At 39.4% G+C, this 18924-nt stretch overlaps 1 protein-coding gene across 5 annotated transcripts in view; it reads right to left on the reverse strand.

Annotated features, from left to right (window-relative positions):
- The window catches only part of nav3 (neuron navigator 3), a 363919-nt gene that overhangs the window by 169437 nt on the left and 175558 nt on the right, over positions 1 to 18924 (reverse strand). For 4 of the 5 annotated variants that reach the window (XM_067428265.1, XM_067428263.1, XM_067428264.1 and 1 more), the window contains exon 1: positions 12579 to 13091. The exons of the other annotated variant lie outside the window; for it this stretch is intronic. In XM_067428265.1, coding sequence (XP_067284366.1) covers positions 12579 to 12854 — 276 coding nt within the window. In that variant the 5' untranslated portion in view covers positions 12855 to 13091. Of the gene's footprint in view, positions 1 to 12578; positions 13092 to 18924 lie in introns of those variants that run through there. 5 annotated transcript variants of the gene reach the window in all.

An 18924-nucleotide genomic window follows, 5' to 3' on the forward strand; every position in this document is an offset into this window, starting at 1 on the left:
TATATTCACAGAGGAGGAAAGTGGGCTGGTTTTGTTGAGCTTTGAGCCCTGCACAATCCTATGACACACTCCTGCAGTCATTAAAATAGTTCAGCTTTGTTTGTAATGTCCAAGTAGTTATATTTCGTTTAGTTTCTTTATTAAAGTTAATTTAGAAAAATGTTTGGATGATTTGTTTGTTTGTTAATTTTTTTTAAAGTGACAACCAAGCAGTCGGCGGCCGACAGTGGGTATGAGGTTAGGGGTGTAAAAAAAGTCAGGGCCCCGTAGGGCTCTAAAGCGTCGACCCAATCTGGCAACACTGATCACACATGTAGCCTACATTTACATTCTGATAAAGGTTATTGATAACATATCTTCCGCTTCAGGAAACACATGTTAATGCTCAGCATTACACATAATGGTATATTTCTATTGTACTAAAATGCATTCATTTTCAATGGGTATATATGTGGCTGAAACAGGTAGCCAGTGTATCCCAAATTTTTCAACATTAACATTTTAATATAACATTATAGTCATTATGGCCTTTAGAAAAATGTTTTTTGAGGAGGTGGGGTTGTGCACTATTAGGCCCCTGTGGTGTGGCCTAAGCTTTTGTCTTTAATGGCATTTTTTTCCTTACATTACTTTTACTTTTATACTTTAAGTAGTTTTGAAAACCAGTACTTTTACACTTTTACTTAAGTAAAAAGCTTGAGTTGATACTTCAACTTCTACAGAAGTATTTTTAAACCCTAGTATCTATACTTCCACTTGAGTAATGAATGCGAGTACTTTTGACACCTCTGGCAGTCGATGTCCGGCAAGATCTGCTTGGTTAAAAACATTCTTCCAAATATTTTTCTTTGTGTTTAGCAGAACAAATACATGTAGATTTGGAACAACTTGAGTGTGAGTAAATTATAAAAATAGAAAAAATTGTGAATTCTCCCTTTAACAGAATGTGCTTTTGAAGCATTTAAAAAAGAATATTATCCAGTTATGATAAAAATAATATCCCCGACACAAACCAACATACCTCTCAGACAGCTTCAAGTGGAAGTGTGTTGAGGTACACAAACTAATCGATACTGAATGACAGCAGTGGAGGGATAGAGATAACGAGATTGCAATTGACCCGAGTCACCATTTGCAATGGTGAGTGTTCTCTCACACGACCTCAGGGAGACAAACCGGACTTCTGTGCCACTTTCATAACCGCAGCAATGGACTGTTCACTGAAGGATAACCTCCCCGCCTCACTTGATCATTATGAGAGAATGTTTGTTTGCACATTTTTTCTGATATGCAAGGCCTATCAAACATCAACCACTGCGTTAATGGCTGACCTGAAGCATGCATGAACCATTTGGAGCAGAACAGTTCCCTCTATATATTTATATTCGTATATATAGACTCAGTAAAATTTAGGAGCATTATGCTATTAAGGAGATTACACCATAATTATAAGATTAGGAGGCTCTGCTATTCGTCAAGGAGGTACAGCGAGGAGTTTGTGTGGTGTGTATGTGTTTGAGAGAGAGAGAGTCAAAGTATGTGGTATAAAGCTAGACCCCTTCATGTCTGGTCACCCCCCGGTCTTGACCTGAACCGTTTTGTTGTCAGTAAGGCTGCACTTGTGTTTTAAACACCATTAATGAGGAGCTTAACACCTTTCCAAAATAATATTAACACCCTTTGAATGATGGGAAATACTTAACCTCTGGTCTGCAGGGAAAAGCTGGTGAGGTGGGATACAAATCTTTGAATCTGCAACTGAATTTGAGTCATCTCTGAAAATCGCTTATCTGATCTAATGTGTTACTGCTGGCACAACTTTCTTTTCTTTTTTTTTTTTTACTGGCTGTTGGCTGGCGTGACAGGACACACACACACGCACACAGCGAGTTCAGAGTCTGTGTACTTCACAGTTCATTTGTTGCGATCATCTGGGGAAAACACAGATTTAATCATTTAACCTAATGCAGTGCTGGGCTGAACCACTGTAGAAAGCATTGAAACTTTAAAACTTTATCACAACTAAATGATCACCTCAAATTGCTTCAATGTCCCTACACTGTAAAAAAAATTGGTTGGTTTTTGTTGGTTTAACTTTAAAAAGTAAGTAACCTGGTTGCCTTAAAATTGTGAGTTTATTGAAATTAAAACTTTGAGTTGATACAAGGAAATTTGTTTAATAAATAGAAACTCAAAATATTGTTTCTGAACCACATAAAAAAATTGATAAATCATGAAAATAGCACTATTTGGCATGTTTCACTGCATCATCAGAAATTAAACACACAAAATTACCCAATATGCTTACAAAATCTTATAATAATATTTTAATAAAGGTTGTCGAATCTCAAAAAATGTTCATTGTATTAACTCAAAATTTTAAGGCAACCAGGTAACTTTTTTTCTAAATAATTTTTTACAGTAAAATGTAACTCGCTTGGCAGTTCTGCATCTGTACAACATTCATTTGTGCCACTTCAGTATTTGTATTTTTGTGCCACATTTGGGGTGGGTACAATATGTTTTCTCATGATCACAAACTTGATCAAAAATTTCTTTATAGTGTCACTTGTGATCAATTTAACACATCCTTGATTAATTCAAGCATTTAAATGATTTTTTTTTTTTTAAAGTTTAAAAGTATTCTTTAAAAAAAAAAAAACATTCTGACACCAAAACTTTTGAAGGGTATTAAAGATTGAGTCAGACTGCAAGGGGGTTTCTGAAAGTGCATGTGATGTCTGTGATAAGGAAAGTTGTTAAACAGTAGCCAGCAAAGGTTACCTGAGGTGTCCAATAACCTCTAAACATTCATGCATGTCAGTGCACAAACACTCCACTGAAACGCTTTAGACTTGTGCCCACGGGGCAGGAAATCCAATGATTCTGTAGCGCTTCTCAATCGAATCACACAGTCTGACTCACAGAAGGGCTGACTAACTGAACTTTTTTCAGTTTACCTCTCCTCTAGGGATGAGACAGGATGGTCGAATAGTCTACTAAATGAATATTCGATAATTAAGGTAAACCCCCTTCCCCCTAATTAACATTAGTTGTTTGAACTGACAGATCCGTGACCATACACTATAATAAACTTGTCAAGTAGTTGTTCATGTTCAGACAACCTGATGACTAGTCGATTATGAAAATACGCGCATCACTCCTCTCTTTTTTTGGTGTATATGTTGCATGCTGGGATGGCCGCTCTGTCCCAGTCCCTGCTGATTGCTAATGAGACCCATGCTTTGGTTTCACAGATGTTCCTCCTTAGCGTCGAGCCAAGAGAAAGTGTGTGTGTGTGTTTGTGTGTTTGTGTGTGTGTGTGTGTGTGTGTGTGTGTGTGTGTGTGTGTGTGTGTGTGTGTGTGTGTGTGTGACCTCTGTGTGCGGCACTGGGCTCGTGGCGTGTAATCGGAGCCAGTTATACAGACAGTGCCAGGTGTGTGCACTGCCTCCATCCCTCTATCAGCACAACATCAGTGAGAGTGAGAGAGAGAGAGAGAGAGAGAGAGAGAGAGAGAGAGAGAGAGAGAGAGAGAGAGAGAGAGAGAGAGAGAGAGAGAGAGAGAGAGAGAGAGAGAGAGAGAGAGAGAGAGAGAGAGAGAGAGAGAGAGAGAGAGAGAGAGAAATGTGAGAATGAGTAAAGGAGAGCAGAGGTCTGGAATGAAGTGAATGTTCCAGGAAAATAAGAGAAAGTAAAAGAATGAGCACATGAAAGAAAGTGAGAGAGGTGGGAAGACTGTCAACGTTTATGTAACAAATGACAAATGCAGCTGATTAGAGCAATGAAGGAAAGGGAGTGAAAGAACAGAAATATTAGACTAGAAGACTGGAAGTGGAAAAAGGAAGCGAGAGGTAGTAGACTAATATCAGACATCAACCACTTGAGTGTGTGTTCATGGGTTTGATTATCCACACTTTGTGTGACCCCAGAAGTTAGCTAATCTGATAAAACCATGTTTTAAACATAAGAATGAAGCATACAAAAATAGCATTAGTTTGTAAGTATTATTATTAGATTTTAATCAGAACCATAGAAAATCTATGCTAATCCTAACATTTTTGACACCAAGGCTACCTCTTGTCCACTCCTTTTTTTAAGTTGTTTGTTACTTACATTATACGTTTATATATATATATATATATATATATATATATATATATATATATATATATATATATATATATATATATATAGACTCACGATTGACTCAAAATTCCCATGGAATTTTTTAACTTTGGCTACATCCTCTATCCAGTTTTTTTAAGACGTGTAAAAAACGTGAATATTTTAATGGTGAATTCAAATAAGAAATATCTTTTTTTTTGGTCTTATTTTAAGTAATCTTGAGGCCCCAGAGTGGACACGAGCCTCCTGGTTGAGAGTGTTAATAGATAACTGGATAAATGTGTGTAAATTTGCCCATTTGCTCTGTTCTTTTTGTTCTTTTATGGCATTAAACAACACACAAGTGGCAGTGTACAGTTTGCCTCCCTCTGGTTCAAACCTTTGAACTAGCACTTTGCCTGGAGGTGCTGTGTTTGTGGATACGGCCTGATGTGTGTGAGCTGTTGTATGAAAGCATGTGGCTAACTTCCGTCCATGCACTGTGCAAAGCGGTAAGAAACCTGTCCGCAGCTCTGCAGTGCCGCATCAATAGATACCATTCAAGAGTATCAGATGTGGCAGGAAGGTTCTGCCACTCAACGATACTGGTGATGAAGTCCTCAGCTGAACCGAGGGAAACGAAATGACATCTGCCAGATAGTTAAATGTTATTAGATGTAATTTTTTCTTCGGAATAGTGCTGTGCACAGAGTATTCTTGGTCTCTGGACAGCTCACCCCTGTAAAAAACAAAAAAACAAAAACAGGATGCCTGGCGAAAATCTGCCCGTTAGGTTGTGTGCTGTTTTTCTCACCAGTTTTTCTTCCTGTTTTAACTAAAGACTTTGGCTTCCAGAGACGTTAAATATAAACTTGCATGGTTGTTTTGAAAACCTCAATACACTTACAGGAAAAGTTTACAAAAAAAAAGTAAATTCTTTCATCACTTACTCATCCTTATGTTGTTCCAAACCCATAAGGCTTTCTTTCCTCAGTATAACAAAATAATGAATAATGAGCTGGTCGTTCTTTTCCATGGAATTTTAGTGGATGGGGAGGAAAGCTTAAGAATAAAGAATAAAAGCATAAATAAAGATGTAAATAAATAAAATAAAACTGATGCACAATAACAACATATTTTTGTTCAGTCTTCAATCAGTCTTTTGATCAACTTCAGAAGATGATACTTTGGTGCACTTGCATCTGTTTTAATCATCATTGAGCATAATTAAGTATCAACTTTTAAAGCTTTATCTTAATAGATTGAAATCTTAATCTTAATTGTAGATAATGGCAAAATTCGGGTTTGAAAACAATATACACTCTAAATAATGCTGCGTTGTTTTTTAACCCAAAATGCTGGGTTAAGACTGTTGGGTAATTTTTGTTGGTTTATTTGATCACATTTTAAACACCATTGGGTAGATTCAAATGTCCAGTTGTTGGATTAAACCTGCTGGGTCGCAATGCTTGGTTGATTTTACCCAGCGCTTGGTTGTTTTACGTGCTTCCCGTCTTGATTAGTTTAAATTCGCTCCCAAACTGTCATTTTGAAAGGACAATGCAAAAGGCAAAGCCACTGGTTGCAGATGTTTTAAGATAAGTTCATATGTTTTCATTAATAATCATTTTAATTAGCATAATTATGTTTTTTTTTTCTTCGCGGCAACAATTCTTAAGCTTACATGACGTTAAGACGACAAAAGTTTTACCTCAGAATCCGATGCAATGTACTGACTCCTGTTAGTTTAGGTAGGCATGTGAGACGAGATTAATACAGTTTGTGATTACACAGAACCATGATCCCCTTATGAAAATTAACCATGGTTTTATAGGGATGTCACAAGTACCGGTTCTTCGGTACCAAGTAACTTACATACTGAAATTTAAAAAATGTGACGATAGTATTTGTATAGCATCGACTCACGAGTAGCCTATATTCGGTCACGCAGGGCTCTAGACTGTAGCCTAATATATATACCCGTATCTGTGTATATTAAATACTATTTAAATATTACTCTTCCATGTTTTGCATCTCTGTGTGAATGACGGGGGCGCGTGTCATTTCATGAACACAGACACTCAAAAGTCACGGCAACCCGTCAAAATAAAAGTTTGATTTAAACGTGAATAAATTGACAGACTGTATTAAGTTTGTAGTTGTCATTGTTGCCAATTTTAACACATTTGTGTGTCGTACCATTTGTCAAGCAATAAAAATGACAAACATGCATTCTTCATTTGTTCTTTCATGATTGTCTAGATTTACAGCTAATGCACAGGAGAAATTTTAAGAACAGCCCAGCAAGAATAACCCAGAATAGCAAATCAATTAATGGTAAAAAATTGACTACATTTTTGGGTTTTAACCCAGCATGTGTTCTGTCCAATATTTACCCAGCACTGGGATGCCAATTGGTTGTTTTTAACCCAGCCATTTTTAGAGTGTAGGGGCATGTAAATGACAGAATTTTCATTTTGGGGTAGATGTTGTATTGGTTGCGCATTTTCAGAATCCACTTTACTGGACTCTTCTGCAAGTCAGTAACTTGTGCAGCACGCTCTCTTTTTTTCTAAGCGCTTGTACAATTTCTTAAAGGGCTAGTGCAATAAACATCATAACAGTAGAGCGGGAGCCTATACCATGAAGCTGGTTTAGCTGGCTAGCCAGATATGTTTAAGCTTATTTTGTGCCAATCCTGGTTTGTAGGTACCATTAAAGTAGTTTTAGCAGTGTTCATCTCCACACTAACATGCACTCCGCAGCTTACTTGCTCCAGGGAAGGTTATATTCTGGATAAAAGATCTAAAACTGAAATTGGACAAATCAGCTGTGAGCAAAGTGACACACCTCTGATGCAATAAAGTCACTCCCCCTTTTTCTACTTTAAATTAAATGTCACTAAACTCCTAAACTCAGAATCAAAGCCCAAGTTGACACAGAAAGCTGATGATCAGCATTTGGGGACCAACAAAGCCTGAATAGATTGGTTTGGGTTTGTCAACTTGAAACTAATTCTGTAACCCTGAGTTTGTTAAACTACCATCATGGTACAGGCCCCAGTTCATGTTAATGGGAGTCAGAATCATAATTTTTTATTACAAAAATAAATGATTTGTGTAAAAGCCTCAAGATATAGCAATAAAAGCCTCAAGAATTAAACTGAACAGTGTGCCTGAGTTTATCTGAATAAACACAATCATCACTCAGCCCTTGAGTAGGCACACTGGGGGAGAAATATGAGTCAATTATTAGATCATTTAGATTTTTGCAAGTCATAACTCTTCAGAGAGCTGTTGGATAGAACGTTTCTATTCGAGTTGAGTTGTCTAATGGCTCTAAGCCTCCACCGCCGCTTGTCTAAGGGGGAGCATCATCACTTGTCTTCAGTGTCCTGCACTCTTCCAGATAAGGAGTGCAGCACGCCAGACCACCCATGGCTATGACATGCACAGACAGAAGAAACAACCCCCACCCCCATCCCACCGACCTCAAGCCTTAGTGTTTCACCACCGATCGCAACAGCACCTCTGCTGCTGGGAAATGCTGGCACTGTCCCCTTGCGTTCTCAACATTCCCCTGCCTTCCCCATCTAACACACTGAGCCACCAGTGGCCTGTTTACATTCCCTGACTTCTTAATCTCACACATACAAATCTTAAATGGGACAAGTACAGAGCTCTGGGGAACCTCGGTTTTTGGACAGCACTGCTGAACTACATAAGAGGATTATATACATGAGTGTGTGTCTGTGCCCATATGTAACAGGATTCCCTAGGATGACAAGAGCCTCAGGACAGCTAATGATAGCGTGGATATATAATTCACATTTCACATCACTGTGAAAATGAGTGAAATTAAAGAGCTTTTTTGAATGAATGAATGAATGAATGAATGAATGAATGAATGGATTGATTAATTAATTAATTAATTAATGAAGTAATGAATGGAGGCATTTATATAGTGCTTTCATTATGTACTGTACAACCAAAGCGCTTTACACTCATGACAGGGGTCTCTCCTCAACCACCTCCAGTGTGCAGCATCCACTTGGATGATGCGACGGCAGCTACAGTACAACGTCGCCAGTGCGCTCACCACACACCAGCGATAGGTGGAGAGGACAGAGGGTGATAGAGCCAATTTGGATGGGGATTATTAGGAGGCCATGATTGGTAAGAGCCAAAGTAGGGCATTTGGCCAGGACATCGGGGTTACACCCCTACTCTTTACGAGAAGTTCCAAGGGATTTTTAATGACCACAGAGGAACGTCTCATCCAAGTACAGTGTCCCCATCACTATAATGGGGTGTTAGGACCCACAAAGACCACAGGGGGAGCGCCCCCTGCTGGCCCTCTAACACCTCTTCCAGCAGCTACCTGGTTTGCCCAGTTGGTCTCCCATCTAGGTCCTGACCAGGCTCAGCCCTGCTTAGCTTCAGTGGGAAACCAGTCTTGGCCTACAGGGTGATATGGCTGCTGGATATTTGTCAATGTAAAGTTGCTTTGGACTCTTGTGACTTTTATTGTATGGACAAAAACATATTTTTCTTCAAAATATCTTCCTTTGTGTTCCACAGAAGACAGAAAATCAATTTGCTTTTCTGCCATTGGGTTAAAATCCTTTTAATTAAGTTATTGTACAAAAATATTTTCTAACACATAAAATAATTTTTACATAACATTTTTATCATAAAATATATAATTACATATCGCCACAAGGTTAATTAATTTGTATGAACATGCCTTAAAATTAAAAAGAGTACTTTGAAATATGCAGTAAGCTTAAATGTTGCTCGCTTACACTTAATTTGCATTGTAAGAATGTACAGGAAGTTCAGATATAAAACCGCTGACTCGTTAGGTAACATTTGCATATTGAAATCAGATGGAGCGGTGACTTCACTTGTGTCATGAGCAATTCAGTTCTTTATTAATGGCAATTTTTAAATGGTGTCAATATAACTGTTGTAGAATGTGTCCGTTTGGACACATTAACTTGAGTTGGTACGACAGATGTAAATATTTATTGGAAAGCAGGACATAGCTAAGCCAAGCGTAGAGCTTAAACCCAACTATTACGGGACCCGATGTGCGATCCACCAATCAGAGAGTTTAACAAATTTTAAATCTTTTTTTTTAAATGGGGTTAGGGTTAGGGTTAGGGTTAGGGTCACATGCCTAGGGTTAAAATAATGGAGAATATATAATTTTTCCATGGGATTGGCCACAGGATTGGTACCTATGATAGAAAGTCATATAGGTTTTGACAGTAAGGAGCATCTGGGGGATTTATTACAAAAGACTCATAGAGCACAATGAAACACAAATATGTAAGATGGCAAAGCAAATGGAAGATTTGCACAGTGTGGAAAACGTGTCCTTCTGAGAATAGTTATGCTGTCATAATTCTACACTGAATGCAAACAACATATCAGACAAACCTCATGCAGTACGGAAGACTATCTCCCCCACCCCATCTGCATTCAAAGCCAAGCACTCAAAGGAGGATTTTCAAAAAGCTGTTTGGGACAATAAATAATGCAATAATTATGAGTAATTAAATATAACAGATGGATTAATCTCAACCAAACATTTCTGGATCATTATTTTGGATTTATATCAACAACTGTTTAATATGATGATCTAAACACAATAAAAATATGTTCACTCTGAACAAGAAGAGAAGTCTTGTATAACAGTGAACAACACCCTGTGGAGTCATTCCATTTTCAAGTCAGTTAAGTCAAGTGCTCTTAAACGCAGACCTTCAGAATGAAGCTGAATTAGCAAACTGTTCCGATTTCTCATCTACTAGACTGTAGAAAAATGATTCTTCAAAGTTGTAAAAAATAAAAAAAATAAAAAAAAAAGATTATTGGACTATGTTTTACAAGAATATTCTATTTCTGCCTTTCTACTTTCAACTATAACATTTAATTCAGCGTGTTCTTTACCATTTCTTTGTAATTATTTATCAAAATTAAAAGAAATTTCTGAGTGAATCTTTTAAAAATGTAAATCCTACAACAATTATTTTCATATTTAGGTCTAAATTAATACAATTCCTATATTTCTCCCAGACACAGACTTTATTCAAATACCCTGTTGTTTCCTTCCTTTTGTTCATATTTTCTCACGTATTCTCTCTGATTAAGTCTGCCAGAGACACACATTCTCAAACACACCTCCTCACTGCCCTTATTCTCAGGTGTATAAAGTATACAGCGTAAGCTATAATCAGTTCAACAACCAGACCAACCACATATTTCCTCTTTTCACCATGGGAAACTGCACTGAGAACTCTGTGGAGAAAGTGGATGGAATGATACTTGCACAACTGTCTTTTTTTTTTTACAGTTTCTAACACTGTCATGAGATGAGGCCCTTGCATTCTGTAAACTATACAGACTCCCCTGGATGACTGCTCTTAAGGCGTCCAAAAGAGCTTCTCTAGCACGCTCGCCATCAGTCCTCGCATTATCCGTTAAGTTGTTCCATTGGTTTACTTTAAATCTTGCTCTGTGGAGCTCCTGTTTGTTTGGAAACTTGATAAATAGCACCAGCGGATCACAACACCGCCAGCTGCGCGGTAGACTGATGTCCTCAAATGCAAAGTTTGACGTGAGTTTGCCGTCCCGACACACGTTTCGAATCAAACTGCAGCCGCATAGAGACTGTGTCAACACCAAACAAGGTGAATGTGCTGCCCTCTGTGGGAATGACTACAAACATGTCCAAACAGGCATGTGGGTATAAACAAATCCATCTCTACTGAATGCACTCTGACATGCCACTGCATTATGATCTTAGACAACTTCACTAGCCCCACCAAAACTAGACTGTCAGGAGAAAGTAAGTACTGCCTCAGGCTCTTCAGTTCTTTCAAAGAGAGCTGGAAGATCTGAGTGGACAAGCCCGCATTAAGACTAATTGTTCCCTTGTGACTAGTCAGTAAGGGACAGGTGGGACATTTCTTTAGTTGAGGAGATAGAAAGGCATTAAAAAGTCAGTCACATTATATAACATGACATTTCTTATTAATATTGTAACAGAGCTTTGTTCAATTGAGTTGTATGACCAGTCTTAACAACCCTGCTGTATTTTTAACAGTAAACTAAAGGGAAGAGACAAGAAGAGACAAGGCTGGTGATTTTTTTTTTCTCACTAAAGTGCATGACACTTGAGTGTGTCATGGAGCACGAAGTTAATAAGAAAACACACTTCCTCTCTTTCTTGGCCCCACTGCCCTGCAGCGACCCTGAACATGCTCGGGACCGCTCCACCAGAAACCCTGCGCAGTCAACCACAACCCTGCTTTGAAGTTAGCACGCACTTCCTGCAGGTTACAAGAAAATGCAGCCTTTTAGGATTTGAAATGGGAGGAGGTAAATCTAAATAAGTCGCAAATGAGACAATGATCAAGACGAGCTTACAAAACAGCAAAGTCTTTCTCTTACAGTACCTACAGTTAACTTTTTTTCAAGTTTGACAAGGCGGGTCTATGAATCTGCTTGGCGGGGATTTTTGAAAGATTCTCACGTCCTTCATAGTGCCCCGCCTTCCTTCTGTCTCCGCTTCGGTTTCCAGCCAAATGTACTGTATGAAAATTGCTTTCAGAAACCTTGGCATGCTTTTCTTTTGAACTGGCAATCCATACACGTCTATCATTTGCTGGCAATTTGAACTGTGCCTTTTTAATATAGTGAAGCCTGAGAAAAGAGCAGCAGAGCAGGAGGAAAACACCAGCCATATATCTGTAACGGAGCACCACACGTGGGGGATAGGAAGTTAATGTGCTGCTCCGCTCTGTTTCACACAAGGGTCTCTCAGGTGGCCGAGTCTCCCCCGCACAACAGCCCCTAAAACTGCCCCATGCTTCATTTAACAGATAGAGATCTTAATAGCCTCAGCAAAAGTACAACAGCTCGTTCGTAAACCGAAGTATCAGCCGCATGAGAGACATGGTTTGTAATGATAAACCAGCCATGGTTAAAACAGTGCACATGATTCAGCAAAGTGTAAGATTTCCTGCTGATATTTAAGGGATAGTTCAGCCAAATTAAAAATTATGTCATCATTTCTTCACCATCATGTCATTTAAAACTTTTAGGACTTTTATGGGTAAACTATTCATTTTAATAAATAACATAAACAAACCATATACTTTATTTAAATCACCCGAATTCATATTTGCACTACGGCATAATTGCCAGCATGTAGAATACAAATGTCCAGACATGACAGATCTATGGCACCTGCTAAAATTATGCAATGGTCCTCCGGGTGTCTGGCTGGTTTATTTCCAAACAGACACTCAATTATAAATCCAAATCAGTCAAACAAGAACCGTAACCAGCTTTCTCCTAGAGCCACCTGTAGAGCAAACCAGTACCTGGTCTAAAGACCAGCCCAAACATGGCACATATGGATGAATGCCTGGATTACATGCCATCATCTGTCTCACTGACCTTGCATATCTTGCTCTCCTCTGCCTGTCTGCTGCTACGTGACAAAGTTGCGGCTGGAGCTGGGACCAAGGTTGGCCTCCTATCGTGGATCTCCGTCTTGAATGAGAGCTGACAGGAGAGCATAGAAGATTCTGGGACCCTGAGCTCCGAGCTCCTGGGTGCCAGTCCATGTGCCATGCTGCTCCTCCCAGGGTTTGGAATGGGCAGTGCAGTGTGGATGGGCTTGGACCCCACAGCTGGCTGCCGGAGTTTCGATGCAACGCCAACTACCGGCATAGTCCCTCAGAGTGCAAGTCGGACAGAGAAATAAGGAGGGGAAAAAAAGTGGAGGAGTTGTCTCTCGTGGTTTTCGCACACAAGAGAGAGAGACAAGAGCCCTGTGTCTGCTCTTGATGTCTGGCAGGGGCTGTGAGAGGTGGGAGGGGGCGAATGGTCTCTTAAAGAGCGCTGCTAACGGGTGAGAGCGTGGACACGCTCATCCTGTTGCCGACAGCGTGTGCTGCTCTCAGTAACTGAGAAGGCTCCTCCACTACACATTCTCCCCTCCTCCTCTCTCTTCCACTCCTCCTCTTCCCTCACTGACAAAGCACCACTACAAAACCAAACAGCTCTCGGGGGCGTGAACTTCCCTGGAAGGTAACCACCACTCTGCTCTCCTCACTGCCTGATTACCCAGATCTGACTGAGTGTGTATCCCTCTTACACACACACACTAACTCTCTGGTTCCTCATCTGTCATTTGAAGAACATTCCACAGCAGCGCGTCACACTCTGACTGCAACTGTCAAAACAGTCTCTCCGTAGCCCAGCTCAGATCAGTGGACATAGACACCTCACACTGGCTGAAGCTGGAACAACTGAATGCTGTGATGAAAGAACGAGTGCAAAAAGAACCCTCGAAAGACAGTGGAAACATTTGGGGTTGTTTGGAGTAAAAGTAAGTCTGTATATATGTGACAGCCAACACAAACAGATGTTAGAAAAGGTCTACTCTCTTTAATCCCGGAAACAATCCACACTGAAGTTGTTTGTCTAGTTCCCTGGATTTAGCTGCCAAACTCCAATTCGCCGTCTCTCTCTCTCCCTCTCTTTCTTTTTTTGTGCTGTCAACTTTACTTTCACTCTCATCTCATCTATTATCCCCACCCAGTTTATAGAAATAGTTGGTAAAGAGTCAGAAAGACAGGAAGGCTTGGAGACAGCAGACTGAAAACAGAATGTGTCTTAGACATTTTCTGTAACATTTAGTAACGGGTGAGAGAAGAACATGACAGCAATGCTGACAGCACTGGCACCGACCTCCCTGCTAATTCATGTCAAACAAATAATCAGGGCATTTTCTTGTGTTTAGCCCAGGAGATACGATTCATTTCCCTCTAACAGAGGACAACGAATCATTGCCCATGATCACTAAACAGTCTGTCGTTTTGTACCTGGCAAAGTGCCTGTATACATGAATTTTCAACTGTGGTGTGAAACTGAGCAGCCCTTGATGCATTAAAGACTTTATTAAGTGGGCAAAATATGACATGTACCATGGTTTTTAACAGCCGTTAGCCTGGTGTGAGACTTAAAAGAGAGTGAAAGTTTTATATGGAAAGAGCCCATCTGGTTCAGTTTAAAAGCAGGGATGTGTGGAGGAACAGCAAGGATTTCCACCACATCGGAACACTTTAACACAGCAATGTCCAGTTCCTAAGCCTACCCCGAGCACCTACAGTTTATTTAATACCTCATGGGATTGACTCAATGCTCACACAACTAAGCCTATATTCTTGTCTGTTTGTTATATTTAGAATCAAGTGCATTGATGAGATGGTGAGCATCTTATTTTTCCCATGTTCCTCCTCCATTACCAGCATACTTTACTATGCAATCCACCAATACTGCAAAGCAATGGATGACTAACATACCTTCAATGTGAGAAAATTATATATAATTATGTATTGAAATAAACTGCTTTGATTTCCTCTCCAGGTGCTCAGTGGATGACATGTAACTGAACGCTCCAGGGAGAAGGTCAAATTCAAAAAAACATTTTCGCAATGTGTTCCTACTTGAGCAGTGAAGTCTAAATTTAATTTTAATGTCGCACTCGCAGAGTTTATCAAGCACTGCTGAGCGACAGGCTTTCAGTTACCTGTTTTCCGAATGCACTGCAGTAAATCGGAGATGAAATGCTGCCGCTAATTGCCTTAGAAAAGCCAAAGCCAATTCCGGATTCAGTTCTGTTGGAGATTGGTAGTTTATTGCTAGTGTGCTGTTTAGACATTCGACCACTTTTCTCCACATCAGGGCCCATACTCTTAGCGGGCTGGTTAAGCGGGGACAAAGATCATAAAACATGATGAGGATGTTGATGGAAATGACAGCAATATTGATGCCGCAGGGTGATGACGGTAATGATAGAGTTCACTCCCTCAGGCCTGTCTAGTGAGGCACAGTTGAAAACTGTGGCTTGTACCTCAGAAGTACCATAATTCCAACAAAAAACAATGTGTCTTATAAGATCAGGCAATACTCTTTGGTGAAGGCAAAGGGCCCTGATAAGAGCTAAATTTACAGCCTCAGACTCTATTTCTGAATGTGGGCTCAGCAGAGTTGCTCCATTCTAGGTGGCCTCCAAAGCCACAGTGGAGTATCTTGTGGCAGGGAAAAAGGGCATTCCAACAGAACTGGGGAAAAGGGTGGGCTGAGGGAGAAACCTCAAGAAATTTGGGTTGGGGGAGAATTATGGAAGACCCAAAAGCCACAGCCCAAGAGAGGAAATAGGAACTCAGCATCTCAAGACTCAAAGCTCCTGGCCAAACATCATAGCATGTGATTAAGTCAACTTGCTGCTTTCCACGAAAGAGCCTGGAAGGAAATCTTCTGCTGTATTTGCTGAGATACTCTCTTTTCTCTCTGACTTATAAAACCAAGGGTTCAGCATTAATTAACCAAAGCGTACATTGGGAAATCTACAGCTGACTAGCTCTTGGTAATCTGGTTCATCCATGAACTGGAATTTTGTGAGAGTCCTGGGGTGTTTCTCCAACAACAAATACCATCAGTTACAGAAAAATAACTATCAGATGGAGCCAAATCAGTGGTTCCTGATTATACGGAACATCCCTGCATGGAACCTGACGTTAGAGAGTAGTTCTGACGTTGAAAACAAACAGGGAAGAGACGGGCAGAAAGACAGACTAAAAAAGAGAACGAGAGGGTTGACCCTCTAACATCCCCTCTGGACCCTCCCCTGTCAATACAAATCCCTTGAGAGACTGATAGTCACGCACCTGGTCCCCACCACAAGCACATGCTTATCTCGGCTCTGCATATAGGATGGCATGGAAAAGAAAACACACACACAGGGTGCTGGAGTCATGGATTCCTACTCCCCAGTCAACCTTTGACGCCCTCCATGGGCTCTCACTCTCTGCCTGTTGGGCTACAGGCTTGAGAGATAAGTGTTATATGGCACTATGATGGTATTCATTTTTCATTATTAGCATCAGAAGAGTGCTTTTCAAGGTTCTCCTACCATACTAACCCTTGCAAAAACTTCTAGTCTGGAGTGAATCATAGAGTATCAGGACATGACAGGGTTAGAAGTGATGGAAGAACATCTATTCAATTTATTAGTCACTGTTTCTTCTTCATATTGAAGTCTTGAGCCGTTGAGGCCACCGTGATGGAGACGAGTAGTGAAACAGATTGAAACAATTCATTTTAGTGGGAGCAATTGTGCTCCATTTCGGGGTCGGGACAAATGGAATGTGAACTATCCTTTTTTAAACAGCCAAACTTATAAACACACATTTAACAAAAACGTCAAAGAAATTCCAGCTGCCCGGAGAACATGTTTGGAGCGGGTGGCTTGGCCACGTCCCAAAAAGGAGTGGGTGGAAACAACACTACATTGAATCAAAGCCGCATCCTAATCCCAGCAGGAAATCTTCTACTTTCACCCAAAAACAGTCCTGCCTCTTCCCTACTTAGTGGTCAACTTCATTAACAATAAAACCTCAAAGCGTACTAAATAATCAGACACACGGGTCAATGACATCTAAAAATGTCTATGATTTTAATAAAAAGGCAAAATCTTTAAAAAAAACAAAAACAAAAAACAAAAATTAAAATACATGTGCCAAGTTTGTTTAATGTAGTTTTGAAACACTTGTATACCGTGTTTTACAAAAATTAAAATTGAGATTTTATGTTTTTATTTTATTTTATTTGTAAATCTTAAAAAAAAAATTAAATCAAGACAAACATTTTACCTATATATCTGTGAGTATACTTATCAATCACTACGATTTTTTCCTAAGAAAAATCGCAATCATCCCAAGAATGTCATTCTTTTAAGAAGCTTCTTTTTTTAACCATTAAATATCAAATTGAATTTAAATCCAAAACTAACATGATCATCATTGACTAGGTGTGTTCAAGTCATTGTAGGTATAAATTACATTTACATTTTTATATATTTTTAATAATAAGACTACAAGGTAAAAAGGTCAGATCTTTGAGCCACAAATATAAAGAAAATCCCAGCCCTGGTGCCAAATAAAACAATGCTAATCTCAGTACACTCTCAGAAAATAAAGGTACAAAAGCTGTCACTAGGGCGGTACTCTTTCAAAAATTAACCATTTGTACCCAGAGTGCATATTAGTAACTAAAAGGTAGGTACTAAAAGTGTATATATTAGTACCTAAATAGTACATTTTGGAACCTTTTTAACCCTCCCAGGGGCAGCTTTTGTACCATTTCTTTCTGAGAGTGTATACTGCAATTGCACAACCCTCATTCCTGACACAAAACCACCATAAAAAAAGAAACTATTCTGCAATATGTTTAGCAATTAACTATGGTCTTCCCCCATGTTTTTCTCTCGCTATCTCTTTTCTTATTTCTGGTCCTATATTTGGTCTCTTTTGAAGTATTTTACAACTGGCTTTGAAGCAACTCAAGCAGGGAATCAATGCTCACTTACCAACCAGAAAAATAAGCAAGAGCCAGGGATGTACAGTAAGTACAAATGTGCCTATTGTGGTCTAAAAATAACATGAAAGGGAGGTCAGCCATCAATCCGAACCAGGGGAAGAGGCCACCACAACACTGGGCTCAGTCCCAACTAAAGATCCCAGCAGAATAATACTAACATGGACAAGCACAATAGTAGATCAGTGAACACTCGGCTGCCTAGGAGTTGGTAGTTATGTAGCCAAGGTTAGAATAACAAACACAGACAAACTGTTAAAGGTCCAGTCCACTGCAAAAATGACTGAGGGAATATTGGTTCCAAAAATGTTTGTGCACACCAGACATTGTGGAAATTAGACACACGCACACGCACGTCAATGTTAATTGCTCCTTAACTTTTTTTTAAATTAGTAATAAACATTACTTGCATCTAACTTACATCAACTGGGCAGGTCTAATCAAATCTAAATATATAACTGAGCTATACAAATAAAAATACACAGATATATCATCCAGAGAGACCTGACCAGACCAGGTTCCTGCATCGTTTCTCTGAGGCCCAATATCAAACTCTAACAGATTACATCCACACACACAGCTTGCTCATCGGTGAGTAGTCTTTTCACATCAACATTAACACACCAGCCTGCATTCCAAGGTGGCTTATCCTGGCACTAGTTGCCTTTAACAAACAGCATGGAGTCACGGCCATTCAATGCCTTACAGGGTAAAAGCATTCGCCAAAGCCAAGGATGGGTGGCTTACAAACAACAGCTAAACCTAACCTCTTATAGTAATGAAAAGGTGAGGTATATAGATCTTCCAGCACTGTCATTAAAGGGATAGTTCACCCAAAAATGAAAATTCTGTCTTCATTTACTCACCCTAAATTTGTTCCAAACACAAAACATGATATTTTGAAGAATGTTTGTAACCAAGCGGATAGAGCAACCATTGACTACCATAGTATTTGTATCCCTACTGTGATAGTCAATCTCCTTTGTTACAAACATTCTTCAAAATATCATATTTTGTGTTCAGCAGAAAAAAAGACACTCATACAGGTTTGGAACAACTTGAGGGTGAGTAAATGATGACAGAATTTTCATTTTTGGGTGAACAATCCCTTTAAATATATATTTTATTTCTGTTTCAAAATGCAACAGTGGATATAACACACAAAATAACTAATGGTCACATAAACACATATGTTACAAACAAATATAAAATAAAATAGCAAAATAAAATAAACTGAAATGAAATAAAGAGAGTGCAATATACTCTCAAAAAGTCTTCCAAAGTTCACTTCAGACCATAATGCCAATATAGGATTCAGAATAAGATTTAAACATAGATGTCTTGGTTAAAGTAGCAA

The sequence above is a fragment of the Pseudorasbora parva genome, chromosome 20, assembly GCF_024679245.1.
Source record: "Pseudorasbora parva isolate DD20220531a chromosome 20, ASM2467924v1, whole genome shotgun sequence".
In the NCBI taxonomy this organism is placed as follows: domain Eukaryota; kingdom Metazoa; phylum Chordata; class Actinopteri; order Cypriniformes; family Gobionidae; genus Pseudorasbora; species Pseudorasbora parva.